This window comes from Panthera tigris, chromosome B2, assembly GCF_018350195.1.
Source record: "Panthera tigris isolate Pti1 chromosome B2, P.tigris_Pti1_mat1.1, whole genome shotgun sequence".
Classification (NCBI taxonomy): domain Eukaryota; kingdom Metazoa; phylum Chordata; class Mammalia; order Carnivora; family Felidae; genus Panthera; species Panthera tigris.
In genome coordinates this window covers 2,211,949-2,234,372 of record NC_056664.1, presented here as the reverse complement: position 1 = coordinate 2,234,372, position 22,424 = coordinate 2,211,949, and the positions used below count along the sequence as shown (strand labels likewise).

Below are 22,424 nucleotides of genomic sequence, written 5' to 3'. Positions count from 1 at the left end.
AACACGCTGTGTCATTTCCCTAATTCATCACTCAAGTAAAACATTCAGGGGGGCGCCTGGGTGGCTTGGTCGGTTAAGCGTCCGACTTCGGCTCAGGTCATGATCTCACGGTCCGTGAGTTCGAGCCCCGCGTCGGGCTCTGTGCTGACAGCTCAGAGCCTGGAGCCTGTTTCAGATTCTGTGTCTCCCTCTCTCTCTGCCCCTCCCCTGTTCATGCTCTGTCTCTCTCTGTCTCAAAAATAAATAAACGTTAAAAAAAAAAAAAAAAAAAAAAAAACATTCAGGTTTTTCACTACTGTCCTCTTCATCATTTTGCTATTTGTAAGCACTTGAAGGATCGGCTTTCTTGTTAACAATAAAGTCAAAATAAAGATGCATGGACAGAATATACACCAAATGGAACTTCTCTGATGTAATTTTCAACATACCATTTAAAAACTCCATGCGTATTTTAGATATTTTCTAAACTGGTATTTTGGTAACTGGTATATTTTGGTAACTGGTAAGGGAGAAAATAAATATTGAAGACAATAAATGCTGACAATAATTTTTCAGCATAGAGAGGAAGTATTATCTAATTTCACAGACAACATGGAACAAAGGGAAAGCATGGAGGCATACAGTCTGATAGTTTTACACATATGCATTCTCTATTAACCTATTACTGAAGGCAAACTTTATTCCCACTAAACATGCATATTTAATGATTTTCCACATGTGCATAGAGTGGCGTGATGCATGTACTACAAAAGAATCAAATGTCTATGAATGACTAGAGGCATCCATCATGGACAATTACATTTAGTTCTTAAATTTTGTGAACTTCCACAGTCTGTTGCATTAGACAATTGGCCACAGGCAAACCATTTAGCTTTTTTTTTTTTTGTTTCTTTTGAGAACAAGTACAACTGGAAATAAACTAGCTTGCCGATTCCTAGAGCAACACAGAGACCAACTTATATTTCACTCATCTTTATTCACCTTCCCTGTGGATTCAAAGTTATTTCCTTACCTCCATTCCAAGTCACTGCCTAAATACAATTTTGGGGATAGGAACACGGACATGTAGAACCAGTGTCTGCAGTAGATGCAAAGGTTGACTATACCAACACTAGGTCATCCATAACTTTTTCTTAAGGAAAAGGACACCTTCGCAGAATGACTTCATAGGTCTTCATGTGGCACCAGAGATCTACACTTTGCCTTTCGGAGGTAGAAGATGAAGGCAGTCACAGACTCTCCGTATGGTGTCCCAAGGACGATGACCTGCCTGTGTGACAGTAAGACCCTTACAAGCAGGCCAGAGGGTGCCATGACTTTGAGCTGTGGCTGGGCTGCCACAGAGAAACAAATTCCTTCCCCTGTTGATGTCTCTGGGGAATGGATGCCCCACACTCTTAATGAGCCCACGTCACTGAGCTGCCCAGACATGACAATCCTCAGGGACAATGACTATGGAGGACAATGCCAGAGGAGACCTAATCTTTCTCTTCTATTAGTTCACATGTCTGACAGAGGACAATAACTCCCTAGACCTCCCCAGCTATCTTGGCTCCCACTTGTGAATGACCTACATGTTTTATAAACCACTTAAGATTTTTTTCCTCACAAATGCCCAAAATATTTACATGTAAATATGTAAGGAAGAATCCATTCACTTGCTTAATTTCAAATGTAAATATGTAAATATATTCTTCATTTGATTTCATTTATAACCAATTATACGGAATCACAGAGCTAATAATTAGGCACATTCTAAGCTTTAACATGAATATAAAGGAAGGCCACCAAATTCTACCTATCTTCTAATGTGGCTAGGGGGAAAAATCTCAAATCCTCTAAAACATTTTACAGTTGATAGCCACTGGATTTAATGGTGTCCTCATAATTTAAAAAATTACCTGTGTTGTTAATATGTGTACATGGTTTATTTAAATTCAGGTAGTCTTAGGCATCTGGGTGGCTCAGTCAGTTAAGCGTCTGACTTCGGTCATGATCTCACTGTCTGTGAGTTCAAGCCCCGTGTCAGGTTCTGTGCTGACAGCTCAGAGCCTGGAGCCTGTTTCAGATTCTGTGTCTCCCTCTCTCTCTGACACTCCCCCATTCATGCTCTGTCTCTGTCTGTCTCAAAAATAAATAAATGTTTTAAAAAAACTTAAAAAATTCAGCTAGTCTTTGGATTTAAGCTCATATTCATTTTGAGTTTATCAGGAGACTTACAAGTAATCAATAAGAAAAATGTAAGAAAATTGATGGGTACTTTGTGGCTATTTCTCAAAGATCCATAATTTCCAGTTTCATTTATCATGTTCTGCCTAAGGAGATAAACTACCTCCTGCTAGAAATATTCTTAGACTTGGATTTTCTCAGGTATTCACATACCAGGTAGATGCCCTCCTGATAGTTATATGGAGAACTGACACTCTGGGTGTCCTGAAGAGGGAGGGAATCACAGACCTGCTATTATGCTTTTCTCCTCAGGCCTCACTCAGGAGGCAAGAAAGGTCTCAGAACACAATCTACCCTTGCACCTAAAGAAGCTAGAAAATGAAGAGCATAAAACTTTAGGCCAGCAGAAGAAGGGAAATAATAAAGATTAGAGCAGAAATAAATGATATCGAAACAAACAAAACACAATAGACCAGTTCATTGAAACTAAGAGATGGTTCTTTGGAAGAATAAACAAAATGATAAACCTCTAGCCAGACTTATCAAAAAGAAGAGAGAGGAACCAAATAAATAAATCATGAATTAAAGAGTAGTGATCACAATCAACTTTGTTGAAATACAAACAATTATAAGAGAATACTATGAAAAACTATATGCCAGTAAACTGGCCATCTGGAAGATACTGACAAATTCCTAGAAACTCACAAACTACCAAACAGAAATGGGAACACATAGAAAATTTTAACAGACCATAACCAGCAAAGAAATGGAATTCGTAATCACAAATCTCCCAACAAACAAGAGTCCTGGGTCAGATGGCCTCCCAGGGGAATTCTACCAGACATTTAAGGAACAGTTAATACCTATTCTTCTCAAACTGTTGCAAAAAACAGAAATGGAAGGAGGGCTTCCAATCTCATCCCATGAAGCCAGCATTACCTTGATTCCAAAAGCAGACAAAGAACCCCCTGCCCCCGAAGAAGGAGAGTAACAGGCCAGTATCCCTGATGACCTGGATGCAAAAATTCTCAACCAGATAGATATAGCAAACTGAATTCAACAGTAAATTAAAGGAATTATTCACCAAGATCAAGTGTGATTTATTCCTGGGCTGCAGGGCTGGTTCACTATTTGCATAGCCATCCACTATTCACATGTCAATCAACATGATATACTACACTAATCAAAGAAAGGATAGGAACCATATGATCCTGTCAACCGATGCAGAAAACACATTTGACAAAATACAGCATCCATCTTTTTTTTGATGGGGGAGGAGGAAAACTATATTTATTTTATTTACTTTTACATGTAAATTTTAATTCCAGTAATTAATATACAGTGTGGTATGACTTTCAGGTATACAAGATTACTATTCAACAATTCTATACATTACTCAGTGTTCCTCATGGTAAGTGTACTCAATCCCCTTCACCTATTTCACCCTCCCCCCACCCACCTTCCCTTTGGTAACTATCAGTTTATTCTTAATATTTAAGAGTTGGGTTTCTTTTGATGTGTCTCTTTTTATTTTGTTCTTTTGTTTATTAAATTCCACATATTAGTAAACTCAAATAATATATGTCTTTCTCTGACTCTCTTTATTTCATTTAGCTTTATACTTCCTACATCCACCCACTTTTTTTAATTTAAATTACAGTCAGTTAACATACAGTGCAATATTGGTTTCAGGAATAGAATTTAGTGATTTATCACTTTCATACAACACCCAGTGCTCATCACAACAAGTGACCTCCTTAGTACCCATCACCCATCTAGGCCATCTCCCACCCACCTCCCTCCATAGACCCTCAGTCTGTGCTCTTTCGCTAAGAGTCTCTTGTGGTTTGTCTCTCTCCCTCTCTGTAACTATTTTTCCCCTTCCCTTCCCCCATGGTCTCCTGTTAAGTTTCTCAACTTCCACATAGGAGTGAAAACATATGGTATCTGCCTTTCTCTGACTGACTTATTTCACTTAGCATAATACCCTCTAGTTCCATCCATGTTGCTGCAAATGTCAGGATTTCATTCTTTCTCATTGCTAAGTAGTATTCCATTGTATATATAAACCACATCTTTATCCATTCCTCAGTTGATGGACATTTAGGCTCTTTCCATAGTTTACCTATTGTTGAAAGCACCAGCATCCATTCTTAATAAAAACCATCAACCACATAGGAATAGATGGGACATACCTCAACGTTATGAAGGCCATATATGAAAGACCCACAGCTAATATCATCCTTTATGCGGTAAAACTGAGAGCCTTTCTTCTACAGACAGGAATAAGACAAGGATACTCAGTCCCACCATTACGAGTTAACACAGGACAGGAACTTTTAGCCTCAGCAACATACAACAAAAAGAAATAAAGGGTATACAGATCAGCAAGGGAGGATTCAAACGTTCACTATTTGCAGATGACATGACATTCTATGTAGAAACCTGAAAAACACTCCAACAAAAGCTAGTGGAACTAATCCTGAATTCAGGAAAGTCACAGCATAGAAAATCAACATACAAGAATCGGTTGCATTTCTACACACCAATAAGGAAGTAGCAGAAAAAGAAATCAAGGAATGGATCCCATTTACAATTCCACCAAAAACCATAAGATAACCTAGGAATAAATCTAACTAAAGAGGTAAAAGATCTGTACCCTGAAAACTATAGAACACTTACGAAAGAAATGAAAGAAAGACACGAAGAAAGGGCACAACGTTTCATGCTCATAGATTGGAAGAACAAATATTGTTAAATAGCCACACCACCAAAAGCAACATACACATTTAATGCAACCCCTATAAATATATCACCAGCATTTTTCACAGAGCTAGAACAATCCTAAAATTGCTACGGAACCATAAAGACTCAGATGTGTCAAAGCAATCCTGAGAAAGAAAAGCAAAGCTGGAGGTATCATGATTATAGACTCAAGCTATATTACAAAGTTGTAGTCGTGAGTACAGTATGATACTGCCATAATGAACAGAAATGTAGATCAATGCAACAAAACAGAAAACCAGAAATGGACCCATAAGTGTATGGCCAACTAATATTGGACAAAGCAGGAAAGAATATCCAATGGAAAAAAGACATTCTCTTCAACAAATGGTGTTGGGAAAACTGGACAGTGACATGCAGAAGAATGACCCTGGACCACTTTCTTTTTTTTTTTTTTTTTTTTAATTTTTTTTTCAACGTTTTTTATTTATTTTTGGGACAGAGAGAGACAGAGCATGAATGGGGGAGGGGCAGAGAGAGAGGGAGACACAGAATCGGAAACAGGCTCCAGGCTCCGAGCCATCAGCCCAGAGCCCGACGCAGGGCTCGAACTCACGGACCGCGAGATCGTGACCTGGCTGAAGTCGGACGCTTAACCGACTGCGCCACCCAGGCGCCCCAACCCTGGACCATTTTCTTACACCATGCTAAAAAATAAACTCAAAATGGATGAAACACCAAAATGTAAGACAGGGACCATCAAAATCCTAGAGGGGAACACAAACAGCAACCCCTTTGAACTCAGCTGGAACAACTTCTTACTAGACACGTCTCTGGAGTCAAGGGAAACAAAAGCAAAAAATGAACTATTGGGGCCTCATCAAGATAAAACGCTTCTGCACAGCAAAGGAAACAATCAACAAAATTAAAAAGCTTCTGAAAACTGGAAGGGATATTTTCACATGACATATCAGATAAAGGGATAGTATACAAAATCTCTAAAGAACTTATCAAACTCAAATAATAAACCCAAGAAACAAATAATCCAGAGAAGAAATTGGCAGAAGACCTGAATAGACACCTTTCCAAAGAAGACAATCAGATAACTAATAGACACATGAAAAGATGCTCAACATCACATCAAGGAAATACAAATCCAAACCACAATGAGATACCACCTCACCCCTGTCAGAATGGCTAGAATGAAAAACTCAGAAAACAACAGTTGTTGACAAGAATGGGGAGAAAGGGAACCTGTTACACTATTGGTGGGAATACAAACTGGTGCAGCCACTCGAAAACAGTATGTAGGTTCCTCAAAAAAATTAAAAATAGACCTTATGCCCCAACCATTGCATTACTAGGTATGTATCCAAAAGATACAAAAGTGATGATTCGAAGAGGGCCCATGCACCCCAATGTTTATAGCAGCATTATCAACAATAGCCAAATTATGAAAAGAGCCCAAATGTCCACTGACAGATGAATGGATACAGATGTCATATATTGCTACAATGGAATACTTACTACAACGTGATGAAAAAGAATGAAATCTTGCCATTTGCAACAACCTGAATGGAACTAAAGTGTATTATGCTAAGCAAAGTAGGTCATGCAGAGAAGGACAAATATCATATGATTACACTCATGTATGGAATTTAAGAAATGCAACAAATGAAAATAGGGGAAGGAAAGGAAAAATAAAACCAGAGAGAGAGGCAAACTGTAAGAGGCTCTTAAATACAGAGTTAAAACTGAGAGTTATTGGAGGAGAGGAAGGTTGGGGGATAGGCTCAATGGGTGATGGGCAGAATGAGGGCACTTGTGATGAGCACTGGGTGTCAAATGTAAGTGATGAATTACTGGGTTCTACTCCTGAAATCAATAATACACCATATGTTAACAAATGTGAATTTAAATAATAAATTAAAAAAAGATGTGGCATACACATCAAATGATTATTATTCAGCCATGAGAAAGAAGGAAATCCTGCCTTTTGTGACAACATGGATGGACCTTGTGTGCATTATGCTAAATGAAAGAAGTCAGAAGAGAAAGACAACGACTATGTGATTTCACATATTTGTGGAAACCAGAAAAGGTGTATAGATTCAGACAGTAGAAAGGTGGTTACAAGGGGTAAAGGGGAAAAAAAACAAGGGGCTAAGGGATAGAAGTGGGAGATGTTGGGCAAAGAGATCAAACTTACAGTTTGAAGAGGAATACTTCCTGAGCATCTAACGTACAGCATGGTGATTACAGTTAATATTATTATATTCTCAACTTGAAGGTGGCCTAGAGAGTATATCTCAAATGTTCTCACCATGAAGAAGAAATGGTAATTATGTGATGTGATGCAGATGTTAGCTGACACAATGGTGGCAATAATTTCATTATGTATATTTTCACATTTGTACTTCTTAGGTTTGCTGAATGTTATGCATCTGTCATATCTTAGTATATATAAGAAAAAATAAACACCAGAGATATCATTCATTTCTTTTATCATTTCTATATTTCTTTCTTTTAAACTTACTCTCCTAAGTTCACATTTTTATTGCTGCTTAATAAAAAATCTCCCTGCAAAGTTACTAAATAGTGTTCTTTCATTATACCAACTATAAACACAACCCTCTCATTGTGATCCAAATTTCAATGCAGAGACTGAAAGAAGGCATTTCTAAATGTTTACCTTGTGCGTCTCTCTAACAACATTAAAATAGGGTCTAGTTTGTTCCATGGGGCTGAGTGGGGCAAGATTCCTTCAGGTACTACCACTTTGGATTTTTTTTTCCTCCTGTTACTCTGTCTTGTCACTTGAATTCCAAACAGCTGGGAGAACCCTGGGGGAAAGAAGGAAATGTCTCCTCCCTTAAGCCAGTGTCCTGTCCTTAAAGCCACCTCAGGGACCCCTTCCTCTGAACCCTCTGATCTCCAGTCATTCACCCTCTCCTTTCCACTTTTACACCCAGCCCCTCCTTCCCAGGAAACCACGGGTCCACACACGGTGGTTCCCACTGCACCATCAGGGCTCAAACATGCCACAACACCACTGCGGTGAAAGAAGGCTCTCACCCGTATCACAAAACAAGCATCCAAAAAGCAGTCACCTGTGAAGGGTGGAGTTGGCAGGGGTCTGTGACCTGTTCCTGCCTCCTCCGTGAGCCTGGTCAGAGCAGGACTCTGGCAAACAGTAGCTGCGAAATGTGCAGACTAGGAGGTACAGGAGAGTCTCACAGGGGTGACTGTGCTCTGATGACTGACCCAGGAGTGAGTTTAGCAGGATGCAGAGGGCATGTTCAGAGTGCAGTCACCCTACACCGCACACCCTGCCATTATGCTAACGTGTGACAGTCCTAAGGCCAAGACAGGGCTATGGAGGTAGGGACCCATGAACTGAGGAACCCCATAACTTCTCTGTGCTGACTTGGACCACACAATAGAGCCCCACATATGACAAAACAAAACGTTGTCCATTGCAGTGAGGGGGACCCCAAAGCTATGTCTGGCCGGTCTAGGGCTTCCGGGATACTGCATGCACCTTCATTATTTTGTATATTTGCTAATTAGTAGTAAATCTTCTGGTTAAGAAGTATATCCCAGGTGCAACCGGTTGGCTCAGTTGGGTAAGCCTCTGACTCGAGATTTTTGGCTCAGGTAATGATCTCATGTCGTGAGATGGAGTCCCATGTGGCCTCTGCCCTGACAGCACATATCCTGCTTGGGATTCTCTCTCTCCCTCTCCCTCTCTCTCTCAAAAATAAATAAACTTTAAAAAAAAAGAATTGTGTTTCATGTCAGTCGGACTGACACTTGGGTCTCTTTGGGTACCTGAGCTATGGTGTGTACGGTGTTCCTCAGAGGCAAAAGGCCTGGAAGAATCCATGACCTGCTCTAAAGCAAAATGATAGTCCAAAGCTCCAAACACCAGAGACAGATGGAATAAAATAATTTAGCCAAATCTTGGGTACAATCCCTGTAGCCATGCCAGAGTTATTGGTGAACATTTAAAGGAAATGGTTCGGGGCACCTGGGTGGCTCAGTCGGTTGGGTGGCCGACTTCAGCTCAGGTCATGACTCATGGTTCATGGGTTCAAGCCCCGTGTTGGGCTCTGTGCTGACAGCTCCGAGCCTGAAGCCTGCTTCGGAATCTGTGACTCCCCCTCTTTCTCTGTCCCCTTCCCAGCTCATTCTCTGTCTCTGTCTCTCAAAAAGTAAATGAAAAAAACATTGAAAATTTTTTTTAAAAAATTTTTAAAAATAAAGGAAATGGTTCAAATAATATTGGTGGCAATTTACACAACCCAGCAGCCTGTAATATACAAAGCATGGAGACCGTGGGGAGGCACATTCCCAACATTAGAAAAATGTTACAGAACAACATTCAATCTGTTTGGTCTCTTAAGTGATTCCTTCTTTATTTAGCATGGACCCTACGGATCTTTACTATCTGTAATTTATTCCTATGTAACATGAACATTCAAATACTATCAAACATTCACTTAGAGGAAATACATCTGTTTCCACAGGGTTCTGTGTCCTTAATCACTGAGAAGTAGTTGCTCAGCCAGAACATAAGGTTGTGTTGTGTGGTTTCGAGAGACCTTGAGGGTTTTTACACCACACCATGGAAAGTTCCTTTGAGGGATTTTAGAGTGACTGGTATAACTGTCAGAATGTAGTGGAAACATAATGGAGAGAAGGAAATTTGTCACCATTGGGGATAAACATTATTACAAAACTGTTTCTGTACTGGTGTTCATTCAGCATTACCACATATACGGCACCAAAATATATCCCAGGTGTTGATTTCAAACGTGAATACTGTGATGCCTTTAGGGATCCAGACAGAACCATGACCATGTGATAATCTCCACTAAGCTCTCATTTCCAACCTGCCTAATGCTGTCTATGTTGCAAGATTACCGGTCATGAGCATGAGACCCTCAGGGGGTTCAAGACCCAGGATAATGCCAGTTAGCTGTCAGAAGAGGGAACAGTGTGATTGTTATGAATATGTGTCCAAAGACACAAATACATTTACCTGCACTGAGCTACACACTGGGAAAACCTACCAAGAAAAACATAAACATTTCTTTTACGGTGGCATAGTCAAAACTTCAACCTCCATGAGAAAATGTACTGCTCATGACAAGAAATGTATACAAAAACCCAGATCCATAACACAAAACATATTTATATGCAAACTGAGCTTTAGTTAAGATCTAAATTCTACAATGTCACATTCACTTGTTATGAGATGTTTATATTTATTATTCATAATTCAGAATTGTGTTATTTCATAGTGTGATGGCTATATGTAAAGCTTAGACATATTGAGATTTTTAATACTTAATATACATTTTATTTATTCCTTAAATTTTCTCCTGGTGAATCTAAACAAGCACCATAGAACATGGGATTTCCTGGAAAATGGAGGTCATTTTTCATATTTTTATAATATATCCATGCATTCAAATTGTATGGAATCTTTGGCAGATGTGAGATACAAAAGCCTTAATCACTTCATGCCTGGATCAGACAATTTGTAAATTGGTATGAAGAAAGGATCGAAATATATTTGCTGCATTACATTTGCTGCATTACTATAGGGGAAAAAAAGAATATAAAATAAGACTTGTGTCATTCAATGTCCTCAAAAGTCATTTTTTTTTAATATTTATTCATCTTTGAGAGAGAGAGAAAGAGAGAGAGAGAGAGAGAGAGCAAGAGCGGAGGAGGGGCAGATTGAGAGGAAGACACAGAATCTGAAGCAGGCTATAGGCTCCGAGCTGCCAGAACAAAGCCCAACGCAGGGCTTGAACCCACGAACCATGAGATAATGACCTGAGCTGAAGTCAGACACCCGACCGACTGAGCCACTCAGGTGCCCACTCAAAAGTCATTTTTAATGAATGAGGTGGCTCATCATAAATTCAAGCGAGGTGCACACCTCACATCACACAACATTGCACACATTACACATAAGCACCGCCTGCTGTATTGCTACCTGATGCTCCCATTGTCCCTGGGATGAGTTCATCATGCCATCGCCCCCTGTGACAGGAAGGCTACATAAAATTACTGTCACACAGGTACGGTCACACTGGGGCCTAATATCTGAATGACTGTCAGGATTGGTGCTCCCAGGATTTCCTCTGAGCTAAATTTCATCTATCCCGTGGTTGCCCACCAATTCTGTGAAGAAGCTGTGACACAGTCAACTTACAGACCTTCTAACAGAGCCATGATCAAATGCAAGAATAAGTGATATGCCTCCGGAAATTGCTAGAAAGTGCTAAAATGTTAATATTTCTTACACTGTTTTTGTGGTTCCTATTCTTATTTTGTGCACGCCTTTATCATATGCACATAAATGTCTTTTTGCAATTAGAATGGTACTCCCAAAAGAGGATGAAATAAGAAAAGGATTTTTTAAATATTAATATGATGGAGACGCACTGGGACACTAAACCAGCCTCTCCGGAGGTTGCAATGAATCCACGAGCTTGGAACATTCATCGCATAAAAGAATGAGGTATAGGGGGAGAACTGGGTTAGCTCAATTGGTTCAGCATCCAACACTTGATTTTGGCTCTGATCATGACCTCACACTTCGTGAGTTTGAGCCCTGCATCAGGTTTACTGCTAACAGTGCAGCGCCTTCTTGGAATTGTTTCTGTCTCTCTCTGCTGATTCTCTCTCTCTCTCACCCTCTCTGTCCCACTTACTCTTGCTCTCTCTCAATAAACAAACTTTTTTTAAAAAGTTTTTTAAAAAAAGAAAATGTTACTTTAAAAAAATGAACGAGGGGGGCGCCTGGGTGGCGCAGTCGGTTAAGCTTCCGACTTCAGCCAGGTCACGATCTCACGGTCCGTGAGTTCGAGCCCCGCGTCGGGCTCTGGGCTGATGGCTCGGAGCCTGGAGCCTGTTTCCGATTCTGTGTCTCCCTCTCTCTCTGTCCCTCCCCCGTTCATGCTCTGTCTCTCTCTGTCCCAAAAATAAAAAAAAAATAAACGTTGAAAAAAAAAATTTAAAAAAAAAATAAAAAAAAAATGAACGAGGTAAGGAAATTCCCTTGAGAGTCATCAGGAGAATGTTGGACGACACATGAAGGACACAAAATCTTAAAGCCTCTGACATTTGAGCCTCCATCAAAGGCTCTTCCCCCCAGTCATATGGAGCCCCGACAGAACACCTTCTCCATTGCGCCCAACACATCCTTGTTCCGCAAGGTATATATGACAGGGTTGGCCATGGGGGTGACGATGGTGTAGAAGAGAGAAATGAACTTGCCCTGATCCTGGGAATGGTTGTTGCTGGGCTGCAGGTAAGCATAGATGGCCGTGCCATAGAACAGGGAGACCACCGTGAGGTGGGACCCACATGTCCCAAACACTTTCCTCTGTCCAGCAGCTGACTTTATTCTTAACACTGTCTTGACAATCCGACCATAGGAGAACGTGATTAATGCCACAGGTATGAAAAGAAAGATCATACTGAAAAATAAGATCTCAGACTCATACACAGTGGTGTCAACACAGGCAAGCTTGAGCAATGGGGGGACCTCACAAAAGAAGTGCTCTATTTTATTCTTCCCACAAAGTGGTACAAGAAAGATGAGCACCGTCTCCAATGAGGAGTTGGCAAAACCAGTGAACCACGACGCAGAAGCCATCAGGGCACAGAGACGGGGGTGCATGATCACTGTGTAGTGCAGGGGCCTGCAGACGGCTGCGTAGCGGTCAAATGCCATCACCCCTAACAGAATGCATTCTGTGCATCCCAACCATAGAGAGATGAAGAGCTGAGCTACACAGCCAGCAAAGGAGATAGACTTGTCTGTTCCCCTGAGATGGACCAGCAGCTGAGGAACAGTGCTGGTCGTGTAACACAGGTCCAGAAAGCTTAGGTTGGACAGGAAAAAGTACATGGGAGTCTGCAGGTGTGGGTCCAGGCAGGACAATGCAATGATGGTTGTGTTTCCCAGGAGGGTGAGCAGATAGAAGATCAGAAGAACCACAAAGAGGACTCGCTCCAGCTGAGGCCGGTCAGAGAAACCCAGCAGGATAAAGCCAGTGAAAGAACTTCCATTTTTCGGGTCCATCCTTTCTTACCACGTGTTTCCTGTCAAGACCAAGCATTTAGCAATTTTTAAAGAAATGTTCTAAAAAATAAAAAGGAGGCAGGGGGTGGATTTATCATGTTAAAAGACATAGCCAGAGAATTTTATCACTAACTATTTGAATAAATGGTGTACTCATTGGAATTGCCATAGCTCATACCAATTTAGTTCCACATTATCAAAAAAGTAAATCATTAATATTTCATATAAGAAAAATCAAATAATGAACCTTGTGCTTGTGTCAGTCATAGGTATAAAAGTTCTCTCAATCTGATCATAATAGGACTGAAACTACCATGAAAATGTAGCTACATTTTAGAGAAAATGGGGATCAATGAAAAAGAGAGAGAACAATCAGAAAGAATAGGAAAGAGATGCATACAGAGGGAGATTCATTATTTTAAATATGTATCTCATAATTCCACACAACTAGATTTGCACACACCTCACATGCAGTACTTTATAATACAACATAATGTCCAAATGCATCCAGATATAGGAATTGATGACCTGCAATATACTTATACAAAGAAATTCAACTACATTCAAAATACCAGTACTAGATCTGCATATAAACACACATTGGGGTTTTTTCCCCTATGGCAATAAAATAAATAACCAGAGAGAACCAGAAAATAGCACCATTCAATTATAGTGCTTAACTTTTGTCCTAAAGATGCTTAAAATTAGCATACCAATTAATAAAACTCCAAAATTTCAGTGGCTGTACAGAGTCTGTTGGAATCAGAACTCCAAAATCCAGTGCCCAACATTTTCCTCTTCCTCCTTCAGATTTCTGTTTCACACATTACACCAACTAGACTCTGTAAAATTCCTGAAAGATGTAGGATTATTCAGTATCAACATTCTAATCAGAATAAACTTTTAAAAGTTATCCAACCATATAATTTTGACAGACTGTAATGCTTTGCATCACTTCCTATGATAAAATAAGTAAATAGATACACACACGGATATAAGGACAGAAACATTCTCAAAAGCAATGACAGATCAAAGCACTATCCATTCATGATTGTGTGCAAGGACAGAGGGACAGAACCTAGTGTACTTTACACAACACCTCAGTGCAATCACACACACACATGCATACACACACACAACTTGTCATTGGCTTAACTCACCAATTAAGTAAACATTCAGATTTCCTACATTTGTCTTCTTCATATTGGTGTATGTATTCACATGAAAGATCATCACTTCTTGTTAACAATAAAGTTAAAAACAAGATGCACTGACACAATATTCACAAAATGGAACTTCCCTGTTGTAATTTTCAAGATAGCATTTTCAAAACTCCCAACATATTTTAGATATTTTGGCAATAATGGAGAAAATGAGCATTTACGAGTTTCTAATTATACAACAAATATTATGTCATTTCACAGCCAATAAGGAACCAAGGGATAGCATGGAAACATATAGTCTAATAGTTTCACACATATGCATAAAGAGCATATTTTATTACCACTGCACATGCATATTTAAATTAATTCCCACATGTGCCTACAGAGGTGTAATGAATGTACTACATAGAAGGAAATGTCTAGGAACGATGTGTTGATGTCTATACTAAATAATTAATTTTAGTTCTTCTCTTTGGTGAATTTTCATAGTCTATTCCTTTAAACAATTCATCACATATGCAAACCAATACACCCTTTTTATTTCAAGAACAATTGCAACGGAAAATAATTTAACTTCCCAATTCTAAAAGCAACACAGAGCCTTGTTCCTTTTCATTCACCTTAGCTGACCTTCTCTGTGGGATCTAAGCTATTTCCCTGCCTCATTTCCAAGTTACTGCCTAAATATACCACTGGAAATTATAATTTGGCCATGTGTAATCAGTGTCTGCGGTAAATGCAAAGGCTGACTATACCAGCACTGGGTCATCCATATGTTTTTCTTAAGCTAAAGGACACTTTCTCAGGATGACTTCACAGATCCTCATGTGGTACCAGAGATCTGCACTTTGCCTCAAGGAGGTAGAAGATGAAGGCAGTCACAAACTCTCAGTATGGTTTCCCGAATACAATGACCTGCCTGTGTGACTATGAGACCCTTACGAGCAGGTGAGAGGGTGCCGTGACTCTGAGCTGGGGCTGGGCTGGCACACAGAACCAAATCCCTTCCCCTGCTGACATCTCTGGGGAACAGGTGCCCCACACTCTTAATGAGCCCATGTCACTGAGCTGTAGAGAGATGGCAATCCTCAGGGAGAATGACTATGGAAGACAATGTCAGAGGAGACCTAATCTGTGTCTCCTATTAGTTCACATATCTGTCAGAGGACAATAATTCCCTAGGCCTTCCCAGCTACCTTAGCTCCCATCTGTGAATGACCTAGATGTTTTGCAAAGCACTTAAGATTTTTCCCTTACAACTATCCAAAATATTTACATATAAAGATGTAAGGAAGATTCCATTCAGTTACTTAATTTGAAATGTTAATATGTGAATGAATTCCTCATTAATTTCACTCATAACCAAGTTATATGGGATCACAGTGCTAATAATTAGGCACATTCTAATATTGGGGTTTTTTTGGCACTTTCTAATCTTTAGCTTGAATATAAAGGAGAGCAACCTAATTCTACCAAACTTCTATTGTGGCTAAGGGGAAAAAACTCAAATCCTCTAAAACACTGTACAGTTTATATCCACAGGTTTTAATGATGTACTCAATTTAAAAAATTATCTCTCTTCATTAAAATGTACATGGTTTATTTAAATTCAACTAGTCTTTGCATTTAAGTTCCAAACGATTTTGGCTTTACCAGGAGAGTTAAAATAATCATTAAGAAAAATGGAAAGAAGTTGATGGGTGGTTTGTGGCTCTTCTCATAGATCCGTACTTTAATTTACCATGTTCAGCCTTAAGAGATACGCTCCCTCCTGCTAAAAAACATTCTTAGATTTCAACTTTCTCAGCTATTCCCATACCAGTTAGATCCCATCCCGAGAGTTATGGGGAAAACTGGCAAAGACGCTGTACTCTGGGTGTCCCGAAGATGGAGGGAATTACAGACCTGCTAATCACACTTTCCTTCCCTGGCCTCACTCACTGCTGCCAGTCTACATGCTCAAATCGCTTTGACAATAGTGTGACATTATCTAGAGACACTGACCCACACTGACACTCCCAGATGCCACACATCTAGAGCAATGCTTGGTCACCCATCTGAAGACACACATGTAAGAAAGCTCAACTGCACCACTGTTCATATTAACCGAAATCTGCAAACAATCCTAATGCCCACTATCAGCAAACTGAGCAAATAGTGTTAGGAAAAAAAGAGTTCTCTAGAACAACATGAATAAAACTACAGCTAAACCATTCTGGAGGGTGTTAAGATGGTGGGGAAGTAGGGGCACCTGGACCTTCCTCATCCCTCACACAGAGATGAACTGAGGTCTTGGAACACCCAGGCAATCGATCTGTGGAATGGCAGAAGGATCTCCGCAGCTGGAGGGAGGCAACTCGGCAGGTGCCGGGCGCGTGTATGTGTGTTGGGGGAAATAAAATGGTGGAGCTATGAAGGCGAGGGCACCCTTTCCATGGAGAGACAAGGGGAAAGAAAGAGAGAGGGGTTGTGAAAGTGCAGCATCAAATTAGCACAAGAGGAAAACCTCTCTGCGCCACAGATTTTTGCAAACTGCCTTTGGAGCTTGAGGCTTTCGAAGTGGCAACTCTTGGGGCGCCTGGGTGGCTCAGGTGGATAAGCGACCGACTGAGGCTCAGGTCATGATCTCGCGGTCCGCGGGTTCGAGCCCCGCGTCGGGCTCTGTGCTGACAGCTCAGAGCCTGGAGCCTGCTTCGGATTCTGCATCTCCCTCTCTCTACCCCTCCCCCATTCACACACTGTCTCTCTCTCTCCCTCAAAATAATAAACATGAAGTGGCAACTTCCTCTGAATTTGAGCGGTGGCATGTGCTCCGGGGGAAGACGCAGCTGGCCCCAGAGTGCATAGCATGGTGTAGCTATCTCCATGGTGCACTGGGAGAGAACAGTGCCCTTCCTGGAGCACTTCTGGAAGTGGGTTTATTGCTTCCCCAAGGACAAATGACCCTACAAGTGCCAGTCTAAGGCCTTTCATCAGCAGGGTATAGAGGCTCTACTCGGGAGCAGGGAGTAGATACAGGCGGTGCTGGGGGTCCTTTAAGACATCAGGTTTTGAATCCCAGCCAGGAGCCTTGAAGAAGGCACAGGCAGACTGTGGGCAGGCCGACACATGAGGGCTATTCTGTGAGGGCTGCCTGAACAGCAAGGGTTGAGATCCCTGCTCTGGATAAGAGAGACTGGGGTGACACGATTTTCCCCTCAACACTAGCACAGTAGGACTTCAGAGAGCAGCACAGGGGCCCCGGTGGAGGTGGGACCCTCTTACACCAAACCCGGCACCTCCGTGCCTGGTAACTGCTTATTTATTGGAGCGAGACCGCCTGAGCCAATGCAGCCGACCTCTCCTCCAGACCAGCATGGCCCCAGCCCCAGACACCAACACACAATTCTTTTGCTTCTTTTGTTTCCTCCCTCTTCTTTTTTTCTTTTGGGATAAGGCTCGTGGTTTCTGATTTGTTTTTTTTTTTTCAATTCTTATCATATATTTTTTTTAATTAGGCTTTCTTTGTCCATTCTTTTCCATCTTTCTGCTTTCTTCTTATTTATTTATCTCTCTCTTTCTATGGAATTAGACTTATAGTTTTTAAATTCTCTGTTTGGTTTTCCTGTCTCCCTTTTACTTTTTCTCTTTTTATGGGATCAAGCTCCACCCTGCCCTTTCTTTGTTCCAGGCTTACTTCAAGAAACAAATCGAAGCACACCTAGGTAAAGGTCCCAGCACTCCCCACTGCAGCAAGGAGGAGCTCTGCAGACGACTGGCCAGTGGAAAACAGTAGCCAAAACGCAACAAAAGAGTGTACACAACATACACCAGAAACACTTCCTGGAATGCTAAGCCCTGGACAGTGCATGATCCTTTTTAATGTAGTAGTACTCTCAGGTGGGGGACACAAAACAAGCTTTTAAAACATGCAAAAGACAGAAATTTAGCCAAAATGACAGAACAGAGGTACTCCCCCCGCAACAAAGAAAAAAGATCATGAGGAAGCCACAGCAAGAGAACAGCTAGTAACAGATATAAACAATATATCTCAACAAGAATTTAGAATAAGAGTCATAAGACTAACAGCTGTGCTTGAAAAAAAGCATAGAAGACACCAGAGAAACTCTTGCTTCAGAGATCAAGACATAAGAACTAGTCAGAATGAATTTTAAAATACTATAACTGAGATGCACAATAAACTAGATACAATGATGGTGAGGATTGAAGGAGCAGAGGAGAGAATAGGCAAAATAGAAGATAAACTCGTGGAAGATAATGAAGCTGAAAAAGTGGGAAAGGGAATTACTAGACCAGGAGGGGAGAATTAGAGAACAAAGTGATTCCATGAAATGAAACAATATCATTATTATAGAGGTCCCAGAAGACAGCAAGAAAAAGGGGCAGAAGGTTTATTTGAACAAACTGTAGTTGAGAACTTCCCTAATCTTGGGAAGGAAACAGGCATCCAAGTCCAAGAGGCACAGAGAATGCCCTTCAAAATCAACAAAAACAGGTCAAAACCATGACATAGCATAGTAAAACTGGCAAAATACAACAATAAAGAGAGAATTCTGTAAGCAGCTAGGGACAAAAGGTCCTCAACTGACAAGGGTAGACACATAAGGTTAGTAGCACACCTGTCTACGGAAACGTGGCAGGCCAGATGGGACTGGCAGGATATATTCAATGTGCTGAATAGGAAAAATATGCAGCTCACAATCCTTTATCCAGCAAGGCTGTCATTCAGAACAGATGGAGAGATAAAGACTTTCCCAGACAAATAAAAACTAAAGGAGTTCATGACCACCAAACCACCTCTGCAAGAGATTCTAGGGGGTATTCTGTGCATGGAAAGCAGCAAAGACTACGAAGGACCAGAGAACATCACCACAAACATGAAATCTACAGATATCACAACAGCACTAAATTCATATCTTTCAATAATCACTCTGAATGTAAATAAACTAAATGCCCCAATCAAAAGACATAGGGTATCAGAATGGATAAAAAAACACAATATCCATCTATATAATCCCTACAAGAGACTCACTTTAGACCTGAGGACACCTGCAGATTGAAAGTGAGGGGATGAAGAACCAGCTACCATGCTAATGGACGTCAAAACAAAGCCAGGGTAGCCATACTTATATCAACAAACTAGATTTCAAAACAAAGACTATAGCAAGACATGAAGTAGGGCATAATATAATTAAGGGGTCTATCCATCAACAAGAGCTAACAATTGTAAATATGCCCCCAACATGAAACACCAAATGTATAAAGCAATTCATAATAAACATACACAAATTTATTGGTAATAATGCCATAATTGTAGGTGGCTTTAATACTCCACTGACAACAATGGACAGATCATGTAAGCAGAAAACCAACAATGAAACAACCCTGAATGACACACTGGACCAATGGACTTAACAGATATATGCAGAACATTTCATCCTAAAGCAGAAAAATACACATTCTTCTCGAGTGCATATGGAACATTCTCCAGAATATATCACATATTGGGTCACAAATCAGACCTCAAAAGGTACAAAAAGATTAAGATGATGCCATGCATATTTTCAGATCACAATACCATGAAACATGAAATCAACCACAAGAAAAACTTTTGAAGCCCTCAAATGCATGGAGGTTAAAGAACATCTTACTAAAGAATGAATGGGTTAGCTAGGAAATTAAAGAAGAAATTAAAAATCCGTGGAAGCAAATGAAAATGAAAACAAAAGACCAAACTCCTTGGGATGCAGCAAAGGCAGTCCAATGAGGAAAATACATTGCAATTCAAGCTTATCTCAAGAAGCAAGAAAGGTCCCAAATACACAACCTAATATTACATGTAAAGGAGCTAGAAAAGGAGCAGCACATAAAGCTTAAGCCAGCAGAAGAAGGTAAATAATAAAGAGTAGAGCAGAAATAAATGATAAAGAATTTTTAAAAAAACAGTAGAACAGATCAATAAAACTAAGGGCTCATTTTTTAAAGGATAAACAAAATTAATAAACCCCTAGCCTGACTTCTCAAAAAGAAAAGAAAGAGGACCCAGATAGATAAAATCACAAATGAAAGAGGAGAGATCACAACCAACAGCACAGGAATACAAACGATTTTAGAGAATACTATGAAAAATTATATGACAACAAACTGGACAATCTGGAAGAAATAGACAAATTCCTAGATACACACTACCAAAACTCAAACAGGAATAAATAATAAATTTGAACAAACCAATAACCAGCAAAGAAATCGAATCAGTTATTCAAAAATCTCCCAACAAATAAGAGTCCTGGGCCAGATGACTTCCCAGGGGAACTCTACCAGACATTTAAAGAGATAATACTATTCTTCTCAAACTGTTCCAAAAAAATAGAAATAGAAGGAAAACTTCCAAACTCATTTTATGAAGCCAGCACTACCTTGATTCCAAAACCAGACTAGACCCCACTAAAAAGGAGAATTGCAGGCCAATATCCCTGGAAAAACAGATTCAAAAATTCTCAACAAGATAGAAGCAAATCTAATCCATTAGTACATTAAAAGAATTATTCACCATGATCAAGCGGGATTGATTCCTCAGCTTCAGGGTTGGTTCAAAATTCACAGATCAAACATGATACTCCACATTAATAAAAGAAAGGATAAGAACCATATGCTCCTTTCAATAGTTGAAGGAAAAGCATTTGACAAAATACATAATCTTTCTTGACAAAACCCTCAAGAAATTCATGGTACGAGGAACATACCTCAACATCAAAAAAGCCATATATGAAAAGGCCCACAGCTAATATCATCCTCAATGGGGACAAACTGAGAGCTTTCCCCCTATGGTCAGGAACACCACAGGGATGCCCACTCTCACCACTGTTGTTCGACATAGTACTGGAAGTCCTAGCCTCAGCAATCACACAACAAAAAGAAATAAAAAGTATACAAATTGGCAAAGAATAAGTCAAACTCTCACTCTTCACACATGACATGATACTCTACATGGAAAACCCAAAAGACCCCACCAAAAAACTGCTAGAGCTGTACATGACTTCAGCAAGTCTCAGGGTATAAAATCAACATACAGAAATCAGCTGCATTTCTATACACCAATAAGGAAGCAGCAGAAAGGGAAATCAAGGAATTGATTCCATTTACAATTACATCAAAAACCATAAGAAACAGGAATAAATGTAACCAAAGAGGTAAAAGATCTGCATGCTGAAAATTATAGACTGCTTATGAATAAATTAAGAAGACACAAAGAAATGGGAAACTATTCTATGCTCATGGGGCACCTATGTGGCACAGTTGGTTAAGCATCAATTTCAGCCCAGGTCATGATCTCATGGTTCGTGAGTTTGGGCCCCGCATTGGGCTCTGTGCTAACAGCCCAGAGCCTGGAGTCTGCTTCAAATTCTGTGTGTGTCTCTCTCTATGTCCCTGCCCCATTCACACTCTGTCTCTCCTTCTCTCAGAAATAAATAAACATTTTTAAACATTTTTAAGGAAAACATTCTATGCTCATTGATTGAAAGAACAAATATGTTAAAATGTTGATACTACCCAAAGCAATCTACACATTCAGTGCAATCCCTATCAAAATAACACCAGCATTTTCCACAGGGCTAGAACAATCCATTCTAAAATTTGTATGGAATCACAAAAGACCCCAAATAGTCAAAGTCATGTTGAAAAAGATATCAGGGGGAGGGGCCAAGATGGTGGAACAGCATGGAAACTTTTTGTGTGTCTCAAGTCCATGAAATACAGCCAGACCAACACTGAACCATCCTACACTCCTAGAAAACTGACTGGAGGATTAACACAACAATCTGCACAACCTGAACCACAGAATTCAGCAGGTACGTGGCACGGAGAAGTGAACTTGGGGAACGAGAAGGTGCAGGAAGGGAGGTGCTTTTGCGAGCAGAGAGAGGATGGAGACTATGGGGGGTGGGGGTGGAGAATACAGGAAAAGCACCCCTCCCCAAAAGCAGCTGGAGAGAAAGTAGAAAATTGGAAACAGCCGCGGGTACTAAACTAAAAAGGGAGAAAGGAGAAAGGAGAGGGTTTAAATTCCATTAAGACTGTAAACAAGGGGAGCGCAAAGGCTGCAATTCCACAGCTCCATACCTGGCAGTGCTCTGGTGGGAAAGGTGAATCCCCAGGAACAGAGTGGGGTCCAGGAGGTTCTCGGGCCACGGGGAAAAGTGGTTCCACTGCTGGAAAGACATTTGGTACAGACTGTTGAAGCCACCTGGTCCCAGCAGACC

The 22,424-nt window shown here is 40.4% G+C and overlaps 1 protein-coding gene across 1 annotated transcript; it reads right to left on the bottom strand.

Moving 5' to 3' along the window:
• Positions 1 to 1,164: 1,164 nt before the first annotated feature.
• On the bottom strand, positions 1,165 to 13,000 carry LOC102969893 (putative olfactory receptor 2B8). The gene is made up of 4 exons (XM_007092724.2): positions 12,092 to 13,000; positions 4,772 to 4,789; positions 4,365 to 4,442; positions 1,165 to 1,452 (listed from the first exon to the last, which is right to left on the bottom strand). The coding sequence occupies exons 1-4, from the start codon at positions 12,998 to 13,000 to the stop codon at positions 1,165 to 1,167; spliced, it is 1,293 nt and encodes a 430-aa protein (XP_007092786.2).
• Positions 13,001 to 22,424: the final 9,424 nt, after the last annotated feature.

What these genes read in the sequence shown, in the direction of transcription:
- LOC102969893 (XM_007092724.2), bottom strand. Translation starts at nt 13,000, where the DNA reads ATGGACCCGAAAAATGGAAGTTCTTTCACTGGCTTTATCCTGCTGGGT. An exon ending in ATGGCCTTCATAACGTTGAG is followed by an intron (nt 1,453 to 4,364) that starts GTATGTCCCATC and finishes TGTCCTCCATAG; the next exon opens with TCATTGTCCCTGAGGATTGT.